This window comes from Nomia melanderi, chromosome 14 (assembly GCF_051020985.1).
Source record: "Nomia melanderi isolate GNS246 chromosome 14, iyNomMela1, whole genome shotgun sequence".
NCBI lineage: Eukaryota > Metazoa > Arthropoda > Insecta > Hymenoptera > Halictidae > Nomia > Nomia melanderi.
Window position 1 is genome coordinate 5,156,790 of NC_135012.1, and position 14,483 is coordinate 5,171,272.

The 14,483-nt window shown below is 39.5% G+C and overlaps 1 protein-coding gene across 6 annotated transcripts in view; it reads left to right on the top strand.

Moving 5' to 3' along the window:
- The window catches only part of Arl4 (ADP ribosylation factor-like 4), a 134,310-nt gene that overhangs the window by 60,741 nt on the left and 59,086 nt on the right, over window positions 1–14,483 (top strand). For all 6 annotated transcript variants that reach the window (XM_076373762.1, XM_076373763.1, XM_076373765.1 and 3 more), the window contains one exon: window positions 10,634–11,670. In XM_076373762.1, the coding sequence (XP_076229877.1) occupies window positions 11,460–11,670 (211 nt within the window). In that variant the 5' untranslated portion in view covers window positions 10,634–11,459. The remainder of the gene's footprint in view (window positions 1–10,633; window positions 11,671–14,483) is intronic.

The following is a 14,483-nucleotide window of genomic DNA, read 5'->3' on the forward strand; positions in this document are numbered from 1 at the left end:
GCGCGTGGAGATTAAGCGAGAAATGTTCAAGTATACGGATATTCGGATGTTTCCATTTTCGAACTTACGGGTTTGAACATATTCAAATTTTCGATTGTACAAGCATTCAGATTTTGAGGTTTCTGAACTATCGAGTTTTCAAGTTTACAGGAGTGCGAATTTTCGAATTTCCAGATTTACAAATATTTAAATTTATAAACTATTAAATCTTCAAATTTCCAAATTTCCAAATATTCAGGTTTATGAACTATCAAATCTTCAAATTGACAAATTTACAAATATTCAAATTTATAAATTATCGAACCTTCAAATTTAGAAACTTCCAAATATTCAAATTTATAAATTATCAAACCTTCAAATTTAGAAACTTCCAAATATTCAAATTTATAAATTATCATACCTTCAAATTTAGAAACTTCCAAATATTCAAATTTATAAATTATCAAACCTTCAAATTTAGAAACTTCCAAATATTCAAATTTATAAATTATCAAACCTTCAAATTTAGAAACTTCCAAATATTCAAATTTATAAATTATCAAACCTTCAAATTTAGAAACTTCCAAATATTCAAATTTATAAATTATCAAACCTTCAAATTTAGAAACTTCCAAATATTCAAATTTATAAATTATCAAATCTTCAAATTTCCAAATTTCCAAATATTCAAATTTATGAACCAACAAATCTTCAAATTGACAAATTTACAAATATTCAAATTTATAAATTATCAAACCTTCAAATTTAGAAACTTCCAAATATTCAAATTTATAAAATATCAAATCTTCAAATTTAGAGATTTCCAAATATTCAAATTTATAAACTATCAAATCTTCAAATTGACGAATCTCCAAATATTCAAATTTATAAATTATCAAATCTTCAAATTTACAGATTTACAAACATTGAAGTTCTCAAATTAATAAACGATCAGACCTTCAAATTCACAGATTAACAAACATTCAAGTTCTCAAATTTACAACACGATCGAACCTTCAAATTTCCAAATTCTCCGATTTTACCATCGTAATTCCAAGTGCCGCGCACCTCTGTACCGACTTCAGCGACCGATCAACGATCAAAAACGGCGCAAAAGTGGTTCAGAGCGTTCATCATTCCGCTCTCTTTTATCTTTTTCGTCGGGCTCCACGGCGGGGAGACGCGATCGGCGCGAGCAAACGGCGGGATCGTAAATCGCGTCGAAAACAGGGCGAATGCCGCGCGAGTGCGCCGCGTAAACGGACAAAACGAGTATCAAGTGTTTGTTCTGCGGTTTATTGGCTTAGCTTTCGGCGACTCGTGCTCCTCGCGGCGTCGCCAGCCAGTCGGGAAGCCTTAAATTCGCCTCGTTGCGTTCGGATTACGCGTTTCGTCCGGTCTAGCCTCGCGAAAGCGAGACCGGTTGATTCGACGTGTCGCGAGCGTGTTCGTCGCGCCCGTATCGCCGTGAAATCGTCGCTGAAGTTGCAACATAGTTCTCTGTTGAACGTTTACCTCCAAACTTTCTTGTAGAAATCGAAGACTGTTTGCTTTTCGACGACTTTCTTGTCAAAATATCATGGGAGAAAAATCACTTTCTCGCGGCAGAGAAATGAAAATACTTGAAAAGATTCTATAACAGATTCGTCTGTATTTATTACACAGTCAAACCTGTTTTTGTGCGACAGATAGGGACATAAAAGAAACAGCGCAAAAAGAAATGTTCAGAAATTTACGAAATAGTGAGAAAGTGCTTTCGAACGAAATAAGTAATTAAATTACACATGGAATCATTTGAAAAAAATTTAATTTCTCATACATGGAGAAATTTTCACAATGCACATAATTCACTGTTATTCGTCGTAATCCAAAATGCGCATCTTTTTGTGATGAACTGGTGCAATGTCGCTTTCCTCGCTTGAAAAACAACACCGTTGGAATTTATATACCGTATAAAAAAAATCGCACAAAAAAATATCGCATAAAAAAGGACCGCACGAAAATAAGTTTGACTTCAAGTGAAAATTTACATTTGCCGCATTCCTTGTCACATACCACAGCTGTACCATATACTATTCTGCATTTCGTATACTACAGTTCTGTTTATAGTTGACGCATTGAATATTGTTCCGCAATTCCACTCGACATCACAAGACCAATTAATTAATTCATGATCACTCGAATCTCCCAGCGTTCCTTCGTTTAACCCTTAGCACTCCAGATTGTTCTGTAATCTATCAGCAACTAATTTTTATAGTATTCCTAGCGAAAATAAGAAATGCCACTTGATTTCATACAGTAAAACTGTCAAATTTGATATTTAATATTATATTTCCTATAATGCATCATTTTGAGTAATATTCTAATAAAATAACTTTGTTCCTCAATGTACGCGTGATTTCTCGTCGACTTAGTTTCGCAAAATACCGATTTTATCTCGTCGGAAAATGTTAAAATGTTTCTAGTGAAAAACTAGAAGGGTTAACCCTTTGCACTCGAGCGGCGCCTTTCAATCGCCGTTTGATTCGACCGAACGAAATGATCAAATTTAGAATGCAACATCAAATTTGATATAATATATCGACCCATGGAATATCGAAATAAACTAGTTCTGTCACTTCATTTATACAAGCTATTTCTTTATGTTAGTTGTAAAACAGATAACGTACAACGTTCAGTGTATTAACCCTTTGCACTCGAGAATATTTTTCTCAAAAAATGTTCATTATTTTTTTATGAGATATCAAATGAACATTTGTTGAGAAAAATATTCTCGAGTGCGAAGGGTTAATACATTGAACGTTGTACGTGCGTACGAGACAGAACACAATGTCCCGCGTTTCATCCGTTCGCTCTCGCTTTCGCAATGATCCCGGGGCGTCGTTGGAGGAAGCTCAGCCGCGAAATTGCGCGAAATTATCGCCGAGCGGCACTGGAATTAAATAAGCGAATCGCAGAGCGCGCACGGAATCGTACTCGATTCGTTAAGAAGGGGGAACAAAAGCGGCCGGGTTGCGTCATCGGAGAAAATAGACTTTCTGGAACAATGCTCGGGAAGATCGGGCAACGGGAAACGGAGAAAGGCTGAAACGATCGGCCGGATAAATGCCTCGATCATCGAGACCGATCGGCGCCAGGTGTACAGGGAAGAAATACTCTTGATCCGTAAATATTAGGCCACCCCGTGAATAATGTCGTCTCTTATGAATTCCGTTTTTACAATGGGGAACTGCAGGATTTGTTGCATGAATATGTTTAGTTACGTAGATATTTTCGTTTCAAAATTGCCGATCTCGTTTTATAAACATCGATAGTCTTGTTAATTACGCACACCAGATTCTTTTGGAATGTCACTCTGTACAACATTATTAATCCTTTGCACTCGGAAGTATTTCGTTAGCAATATTTAACATTTTCTAACTAGACAAAGACGATGGTTTTTTTTTAAATGAATTCAAAGATAAATCACAGATTTATTGAGAAACAAAGCTTTTTTATCCCAATATTTCGCGCACCGATGCATTATACCTAGTTCAATATTAAATTAAAATATTAAATTAAATATTGATTTAATAAAAAATATAAAAATATTAAATTAAGAATATTAGATTTAATATTAAGAAATTTAAAAAAATATACTAAATATTAAATTTTCTAATTTTACTGCGTCAAATCAAATGGTGACTGAGAGTAACCTCTCGAGTGTAAAGGGTTAACACTAAAACCAGACGGGTCAAAGTAACCGATTTTTGATATCTTCTTTTTTCAGTTAATAAAAAGATGACAGATGTTTCTCTGAGAAATTATTAAAACATTGATTTAGTTATACTGAATTCTGAATCGATTAAAGACTCGATAGATGCACTCTTAGAGTTTCCATAGAGGAATTTCAGAAAGTCGATTTAAGCGCTCCGTAGTTTTAGTGTTAATTAGTAGATTTCGTCCTTTTGCTATTGAAGAAGTAACAGATGTTCCTCCGAGAAATCACTACAGAAATTGATTTAGCAACACGCAAACTGAATTGCAAAACAATTAACATTAAAACTATCGACGGATAGATGAAAGTTTCAGTATTCATTGTTTACACGATTGTTGCTACAAGTTTTTACTACAAGGTGGCACGAATAAAACGATATTGCTTATTGCACGATCTAATAGAGACGCGCGTCGATCGAGCGATCGGATCGCAACGTACGCGGAAGTCAGATCGTGACGGAAATAAGAATAAAGGATTCACCCGACTCGGTGAAAAAAATAAACGATAGACACCGGACGCCGGTGACAATAGACCGGAAGAGAGACCGAACGAGTGTCGGGCGTTTCTCTTTTCTTCTATCTTGCTCTGTCCAACGAAGGTTGTTCTAATAGAACGTTACTATTTTCGATTGATAGGGAATTGTAAGATTCTATCGAGTATTTTCAAGTTCGAAACAATATTCTTTAATCGAGATTCTCAGGTTTCGCCTGTTAAACGAATGGAGCCTTAAAATAACTATTTTGCATGCTCTTTTCGTCTGCTTTGTTCTATTTAACGGAGGTTGTTAAATAATAAACATCAAAAAATCGACTCGACCGCATTGGTTTCTGAGCGACTCGGATATTAACCCTTTGCACTCGGGAGGTCACCTCATTCACCACTTGATCTCATACAGTAAAACTATAAAATTTGACATTTAATATTATACCTCGTATAATGCACCAGTTTGAGAAATATTGAAACAAAATAGCTTCATCCCTGAATGTACGTGCGATTGAATATATATATTTAATTTAAAAGAATATTGGAGGAATAAAACAGCTTAATATAATTTAATTTATACTTAATTGAAAAAATATCTCTCCTCGAATTAGTTTCCCAAAATATTATCTCATAGAAAATGATAAAATATTTCTAGTGAAAAACGATTGTTAACATTTGTCGTAGAAAATAGCGGTTTTAGTTTTTACTATCGTTTTTCAGTTTTCTCGTAACACTTGGTTCTCTGAAAAATTCTACCGTTTTTACAAGAAACCCACTTTTTTCGAAAACTGGGCGTCACCAAGTAATTTGGTTTTCGGATTCATATTTAGGGCAAGGAACTCTATAAGAATTGTGCAAAGTGATTATTGCAAGACACAAAAAAAGTTCAAATTTGTTCCACAGTGTTATTTCTTATCCTCGTTACCACCTTTCCAGCCTGCGGGAAACCCCGAAACGAACATCCACCGGGAAACGGTTTCCCCTGCGCCGAGAATACAATTTTCTCCGGCGGAAAGTTCGACGCTGGCTGATTTACGGCCCGGAAAAGCCCGGCAACTCCGGAGTATCTTTGAAGGAACATTCGGTTTCCGTTTCCTCGGCCCGCTCGCGTTCCCCGTAACTCCTGCGAACACAATTTTCCGACGGAATCGGGGTTCCCCTTTATGAAGCCTGGCCGGGGAAGGTCGTTTCCACGGAAATACGCGAGTTCTCGTTATACTTTCTCACGCGTTTCGGTATTTTTCACGCTGTCACAAGAGATTCTTCCGCGGTTCGCTTAACGACGATTGGTTAAATGGGTTTTTGAAAGAATTCAGCGGGTTTTTAGCTGCGTTGGTGAAATGACCGTTAGAAGAGTAGAAGTTAGTGAAATTGCGGTGGGGAAAATAAGAGTTGGAATGGATATTTGAAGAATAGGTATTTAAGAAAGAAATATCCGAGAAATAAGTACTAGGAGAATAAGGATTTGTGGAATGAATATTTGAACAATAAGTATTTAAGACAGAAACATCCGAGAAATAAGTCCTAGGAGAATAAAAATTTCTGATATGGACATTTAAAAAATAAGTATTTAAGACAAAAGCATCCGAGAAATAAGTCCTAGGAATATAAGGATTTCTGAAATGAATATTTGAACAATACATATTTAAGAAACAAACATGAGAAATAGATATCAGCGAAACAGATACTTGACAAACAAAACTCCCCGATACAAATATAAAGCAAAACCAAACGATTCGACACTGCAAACGTCGAACGATCAAAAAACGAACCCTCAAAACTGAAACGCTTCATTCGAAACGCCCCATATCGCATTAACACTAGGTTTACGGGCATTTATTGTACACTTCATTCTATTATTCGTAAAAGAATTGATGCTCGTTTACTTAGATTGTGGAAACTGGAGATTTGATAGTAGGTAATTGCAGTGTGATCGCATCAATCAAAATCGGCGTAAACATTTACAAAATAATATTTCTAAAATCCAATATGCGTCAATTTGACGCGTTCCGTAAACCTAGTGTTAACGTTACACGCACCGACACTTCGTACATTTTCGTTGAACGGCGATTCGCCTGACAGACTGATATTCAAGGGCTCGCGCATTACCATTAATGAACGGTGCCCCGGAATTCGGTATCTCGCGATCGTTGCGATCCATAAAATGCGGCCGCCTGGAAAGAGAGATTAATCGCGACCCGCGTAACTGGAATACGCGGTTGTCGTCGGGATTTGCATGCGCGCTCGTTAGGCCGGTGACTCTTTGCCAAGGTTACCGGTGCGCCCCGCATCCCTCCCCCATCCGCCATTTTTCCCCGTGGGCGCAGCCCTTAACGAGCTATTCGAATAATCAAATATCTGTCGCTTCTTAATTGTCGGGCACGATTGCGCCTTATATGAACCGATTAATCGCCGTTTAATTCTCGCGGCCGGTGCCACTTTATCCTTTTAAACCTGCTTGCACACTTATGACAACTTTAACACTTTGATAGTGTAAATAACCATTGAAACTCCCATGCAATCGAAACAGTTCTCTCAATAAAGCAAAACTAAAGGGGCAAATTTCTTCGTCACGATTACGTTACTACTCTCCTTGTATCTCGCACGTTCAACGAAACTTCGTTCGATGCGTCGCCAAGAAAATGAATGATCAAGATTACGTTAAAAATGGTGTCACCCGTATTCGGGTGACGTGCAGTCGAAGTGTTAAAAGGTTTCTCGGCTGTGCTTGGAACTCGCTCCGGGACGTCGATGCGATTTCTTTTCCTCCGAGAAAATTTTTTGATCGTTTTACCTTCGCGATCGTCTTTAGCGCGTTTTTACGTCTCCGTTAATGCATTCGCGTGGCTATTTTGTTAATGCGTTATTTGTTAATATATTTATTGTTGAGCTGTCTGTTTTTTGTCTATCTATTGTTAATTTACAAGTTACTAATCTGTCTGTTTTTAATCTATCTATTATTAATCTATATATCATTGACCAATCTATCGTTAATCTATCTATCACTAATCTATATATTATTGACCTATCTATTATTAATCTACACACGACTGATCTATCCATTTTTAACCTATCTATTATTCCATCGATACATTAACACATCAACTAAAAAGAAAGAACTTAAACTTCCACTTCCACAGTAAAATCTAATTATTCTATCAACACGTTAACACTTCAACCGAAGAAGAACAACCTTGCTCAAAATTCCAGTGCTAGAGTAAAATCTTCCTTACTCTTGCCTTCAAGCTGAACTTCAGTTCAGATGTTCCTCTCAACTTGTTACTTTCTTTCTCCTTTCCCCCATTCTCCAAGTTAACAGCTTCTCACTTGAATTCCCCTGGACCGAGACGATCGATCCTCGCAGGACTGGTTCCTCGGCCGGCTATCGATCACGAGGTTCGACCCTCGAAAGAATAACGCGGAGCCACTCGTCCGGATTCAGTAGTTTCGAGGCTGCTGGATCCTCCAGCAGTGGCCTTTGTGCGCGTTTTATAGATCGCACAATTTAGGATCGCTTTACGACGGCTCCGGGCGGCTCACCTGGCCGTTTCGTGTTCCCCGTCCCCCGAGAGGCGCGGGGCCTCGCTTTTGTGCGACGTTTAGGAGTCCTTCCGCTAAAATGCGAATCCTCTTCCCGGAATTAAAGGAGAACGGGGCCGTATTTCACGCGGGTGCCACCGTAAATCTGTTCGACGCGTTAATTGCCGGAGCTTCGGCTACCAGGGCCGGAAATAAAAGCGTCCGAGCCGTCGGAAATAAAAATACCTCGAGCCGCGTACACATGGAGATAAAAGTATTTATTTCTATAGTTAACACGTTCCGTGCCACGTGAACCACCTATGGTACACGCCAATTTTTGTAAGAAAATATTTTTAATGGACACATGGTCACGGATAGTGGTATACGTTACAAAGCAGTGAACATATAAAGAAACAATGTCAAATTACAAAAAGATCATCAAATACCTGAATACAACTTATTATTTTACTGAAATAATCAATACAGTTCATAAGCAAAGATAACCGAAATTTCCATGGCACGGAACGTGTTGACACGTTCAACCCGGCGCATTTTTTCGAAATTTGTATGTTCGGCATACATAAAATGATAAGTTGTTTATTCATCTGGCAGTACTTGTTTACTTCAGTACTTTTTACGTTATCAGTAATAATCATCAGTCTGAGTAATTGTGTAAGTTCTTAAAAATACTGTAGTGAAGGTAAAAATATTTAAGAATATAAGCATTACTTAGACAGGACTTGCATCTTGTTGTTTCTATAAAGAAATTGAACGAAGTCAGCTCTAGCGTTCGGCAATTCGAACTTCAAAGATAATAATTCTCTGTCTCCGCTATTGGAAACGGCTGGAAATAATTCGAGAATACTGTGGATTCTTTGACTAACTTTGTTTTCTTTCATTTGAAAAACCTGTAACGGCATGAAAAGTCTGTTGCCCACTTAACACTTCGTTAAGTAAACACTCGTCGAAACTCCTGTGCAGTCGGCATAGTTTCCTTAACCCTTTGCACTCGAAAGTTTTTCACTGGAAATATTCAACATTTTCCGACAAGATATAGACAACATTGTTTGAAACTAATCTAACGATAATTCATAGATAAATTAAGCAACCAAGCTATTTTATTTAAATGTTTCACACAGCAATACAAGGTTTAATTTAAAGTACTAAATATTCAACATAGTTTCCCTGCATGAAATCCAGCGGTGACAGAGTCACCTCTCGAGTGCAAAGGGTTAATAAAGCAGAAACTAGAAAATGAAGATTCCTCGTGACGATTACTTTCGTATCTTTCTTATATCTCATGCGTTCGATGAAACTCCGGTACGTCACCAAGAATATGAATGTCTATGCTTCTATTAGACATGGAATACCCGAATTCAGATGACGTGCAATCAAAGCGTTCAAAGAAATAGACCAGGACTGCATGCAGTCTATTTTCCAGGTTCTCAGGTACAGACAGTTACAGACCTATTGGTCCTACGTCATCTGGTCTATTCTATTATTTCAATTAACCTGTTAACTGTAGAATTCAGCCTCGAAAATCTCTTATTTCGGTTGCATCAGAATGAAAAAGTGAGTACTAGTCAAACGCAGAACGAACGCATCTGGGGTATATTCGAATGGAAAACCAAAGCAAGACAAAGAAGAATCATAGTTTGTCAGGAAAAATGAAGAATTCATCATTGGGAGAATTAGTATCGTTTCTAGCTTTAAGATGACGCGTATACTCGTCATAGAACTCGAAACGATTAATCTATCCAACGATGAATTAGTTATTTCTTCAGATACACATGTAATTCCTCTTCGTTCTGCTTCAATTCTTCAGTAGAGTATATTATAGGCACGTTTGCACTGCATTTGATGAGTATATACTCCATTGCTTGTCTTCATTGCGTTCGATGAGAGAATTCTCGAACGAAATTCCACAGTTAACCCCTTGCCCTACGATTTATTTCTCAACTATGATCGACACGACTTCGCCGTTAATAATTTATGAAAAGAGAGACAAATTTCAGGTATATTCTACGCCTATGTTCGCTTTAAATTACAATAATCGATAACAAAAGGATAATATTTAATTTGCATTCACAATAATCGACTAACATTTATATTTGTTAAGTTCTGTTTAAAACCTTCGCCACGAGTCTCACGCGTTATTATAAGGGGTAAACTGGTTAACCCTTTGCGGACGAATGTCGACGTTTCGCCAGATCAAACTTTCATATTTCGAATACCGAGTTGCGAACAAATGATTCAACAACTGAAACAACAAGGGATCAGTGCATAGTTTCCTTTTTCTCTATTGTTTAACCAGTTAACTGTGTTTGACGAGTATACACGTCATCTTAAAATTCTTAATGGTGCTAACTCTTTCAACGATGGATTATTTATTTTTTGAGACAAACATGTAATTCCTCTTCGTTTCGCTTTAGTTTTTCGTTAGGATATATCTTAAGTGCATTTGGCCTGCATATAATGAGTATACACTTCATTATTTAATTTTATTGCGCGCACAATGAGAGATTTTTCAAACTAAATTCCACACTTAACTGGTTAAGCATGCGAGACATAACTTGGCCTAATCTGCCGAAGGTTTTTTGTACTTCGAAGAATCTTCGTCCGCAAAGGGTTAAAGACAGTGTCTCTCACGCATAAATTCTCGTTCGCTAACCAGGCGACGCATCATTAGTAACAATCCAACATTCGCGATTGCGTGACGGGTGTGCCCAATCGAAAGATCCGTCCACCGAGAGATTAATCGCGAGCGTGACCGTCCGAGCGATCTGGTCGCCGGATCGTGGCGGGGTGGTCGGAAAAAGGGGATCAGCCCTTGGCGAAAAAGTGATCGGGACAGGGCCAGACGGATCGGTAACGCGTTTCTCCTTTCATTTTCAGCCGGCGCGGTAGTGATCGTGGCCTCGAAGCGAGTCCTTTTACGGCGGGGACGAGCATCGAAAGCGGAGACGGCGTCGGCCAGCGTGTCCTCCCTCTCCTCGGTCCGCGACTTTGGCCCAGAGACACGAAAGTTGCTGCTGCCGGTGCTCGCCGCTCGAACCAGAACCGAGAACAAGAATCGTCTGCGGACCCTAGTCTGACTAACACCCTAAACGGCAGGTACGTCGCGATGGAATAAAAGGGCCGCGGCGTAGGACGATCGTAAAACCAAGAGTATTCGGCTGGAGCGAGAGACCCTTGGGCCCTGGCCGGGGTCAGGTAGCGCCGGGATGAAGTGAAGCGAGAGATCGGTCGCTGGAACCAAGGACTGAGATTCGACTCGAAGAGATGCCGAAGAGAGACTCTGCGAGGAACTGAAGCTATCAGTATCGAGATCTAACTCGAGAGAACCTGAAGACATGCTACCAAGAGTATCCGAGGAACCATCGAGTGCGACCACCTCGAAGGACGAATAGAACGGGATAAGAATTAAGAAGATCAGCGAAGGGTGATCTAGAATTGCACGTCGATGCATCGAGGGAGTAGCTGAAGAGAGGCTGCCGAGGACGGAATGAAGTGAACAGGGGACTGGCGCAGCGAAGGGAAACGTCGACAGTAGGAAGGAGGATAAGATTGCGGAAGATAGAGGATCGAAACTGATTAGAAGAGGAGAACAGGGAGTCGGTGCTAGGGGGACGCGGAGAAAGGAGCTAAATGCCAGATAAAAGGACGGCAGAGGAGGAAGAGGTCTAGGGCAGAGGGTGGGAGGAAGCGCGAGGGAAGAGGAATGGGTGCCGGGATGGGCAGGAGCGGGACGAGCGGCGGGTTCCTCGAGGCGCTTCCTACGGGAACGCCGCTCCACGTGGCCATGCTCGGCCTGGACAGCGCCGGGAAGACCACCGCTTTGTATCGCCTCAAGTTCGACCAATACCTGAACACCGTGCCCACCATAGGATTCAACTGCGAGAGAATTCGCGGTGGCATCGGCAAGGCGAAAGGTAAATCTTTCTTCATTCTATCTTGGCTAGTTTCTCTAGTTGATCCGTTGCTTCCGGGGGTTGGACTGTTCAGAATCGATCGGAAGCTGTGCCTGAAATTCTGTCCGAAACATATCGACAGAATGATTAGAGTGTAAAACCGATGATTAGAATGTCTAGATTGGTACGATCGCTTCTAATTTTCCAAAGATACCACGAAATGAATATAGAAACTATGATCATTGAAAGTTATGGTCGACGTAACGATAAATTACCTTCCCCAGAGCCAACTTCAACTTGCTCTAGTTGATCCATTGGTTCCGGGGGTTGGACTTTTCAGAATCGATCGGAAGCTGTGTCTGAAATTCTGTCCGAAACATTTCCACAAAATGAGTAGAATGTCTAGATTGGTACGGTCGCTTCAGCTTTTCCAAAGATACCACGAAATGAATATAGAAACTATGATCGTTGAAAGTTATGGTCGACGTAACGATAAATTACCTTCCCCAGAGCCAACTTCGGGAAAATCCCTTGACTCGAGAGTTTCCCCAGCGTTCCGTCGACTCCCGCGCTCCCGGTTTCAGGAGACCCGCCCACATTTCCCGAAATTTACGACGCGCCCCGTCGAAATTCCCGGCTCCTTTCCCGAAACTCGAGCCCCGGCGAACGTAAACAATTAGAAGCGTCCCGGAGCCGGCGGCAGAATTCTCGAAAGTCACGCGCCCTCGGCCGACTGAATCCCGCCGCGGATTCCCGTGTCGCGTCGCTGACGCGTTGCATTTTAATCGGGCGTTCGCGCGGATCGCGCGGAAACACCTCGGAATTCCCTTGGTCGGGATTACGGGGAAAGCTCATCGATTACCGCGGCCTCGTTCTCGAAAATTAGGGTCGCGTAAAAGTAAAAGGGATTATTGTTGCTTAGCGTGCGACCGTGTTCGAGATAATAACGCGGGGCTTGCTCCGCGAGTTTCAGTTGTAACGATAGAAATACCGAACGGCTCGAAACGACCGATTTCTAAATTCTTCTTTTAGAATTACGGGTACAGGTACTTCATTAACGCGTTGTATGCCATGGGGGTCACCGGTGACCAAAGTTTCCAAATTAGTGAAGAACAATCACAATAAAAAGCTTGAGTTTAAATAAAAATATTTAGTATAAGTAGCTACATCATAGCATAATACGACTACTCTAATACTAAATCATTAATAATTATTTTCAATATCATTTGCCTTTGTTATTAAAGAATAAATATTACTATTCGAAACGCTAGAAATTCTTGTGGCAGTCAACGTGTTAACCCTTAGCACTCCGCAGAGTTTTGTGATATGTCAGCAACTCCTACCAATTTTGATAGTAGTCTTACTGAAAATTAACAATGTTCTAACATTTCTTAGACCTTTAATTCCCTTCTCGGTACAAACTCTGTATATTTGGAAGATCTAATAATCTTAAGGTAGTTTCCTTAAAATTCATTAAAATATTTAACACGTTGTTGACCGGTCACGAGTTAACTCGTGTTTGCGCCTGCATTAGCTATTTCAATTTCTAGAACGCAGGGCAATAGAGAATATTGTAAAAGCAAAATATACAATGTTATATACAAGATGCGCTGTAAGTTTCATTTCAATTCATTGTTTATAAATAAAGTATGTTGAAGTTTATTTAGATTGTTTCACTTTTCATACTTGATTACAGAATAATAACCGGTGACATGGGACGGCTTTTGCGTAAAATTGCTGGTCAACAATCTGTTAATATTAGAACTGGTGCAATATTGGGACGTACAGAGTTCAAAGGGTTAACACGTTGAACGCCGCACGATATCATAGAACAAAATACACAAAACGGAAAAGATATAATATTAAATCATTTGATTGAATCACGTTATTATTATTGCGATCGTTTCTCGGTCGAGAAAATTCCAAAAAAAGGAAAAAAAATGTCATGGGACATAATGGGTTAACACATTGCGCGCCGGCCCAGTGATATCGTTGCTATCGTTTAATTGCTAATCCTACGTTCATGTAACATTTTAGATATGTATAACACAAATCCAAAGTAAAATCACAAGATCGAATTCCTTATTCTTTTTCGTAAGTTAGAAATTTCGACTTGATTGATGTTTAACACGTTGAATGCCGTCGTGGTCACTCATTGTCGCCGGCCAAATTCGATTGCTGCAATTTCTATAAATTTAAATAAATTTACTTTGATTTATCTCTTGGAAAACATAGTAAGAAAATTATAATTGATACTGATAAACAGAAGCGCCTCCGCGCTCTCCGCAATTTTTCCACAACAGAAGAAGAGCGCTATAGCGCTCCTCAGCATTCAAACGGTTAATCGACGGTCTAATGAATCATCTTCCTCTAAGATCCTAGCATTCATAAGCTATGGGTGCTGTGGCCTTTTGCGGGGTGGGATCCTTGAAACGAATAAAATTGACCCATTGCCGCAAACGACTGTGCTAACGCATTTATTTGTTTATTCTTCAGTAATATATCGAACAAAATTAAATGGAAAAAGTACAACAATAAACCATTTGACTGAATTGGATTATAATCATTGCACGTTCATCAAACTGAATGACACCGCAATGGGTAGCATTATAATATAGAAATGTTTGCGAATAATCATCGTCTAATTGAGTGAATTATAGTAATTCGATTTGCTTGGGGGTTACCGGTGACCCCCATGGCATTCAACGTGTTAATATCTACGTAAATAGGTCTACATCAAATAGGTCTACGTAACATGCAAGTTGATTTTGTGTACGATTTTCCATGACCCGAACCAGTCGAAATAAACAATTAAAAAAGAAACTGCGTTTCTG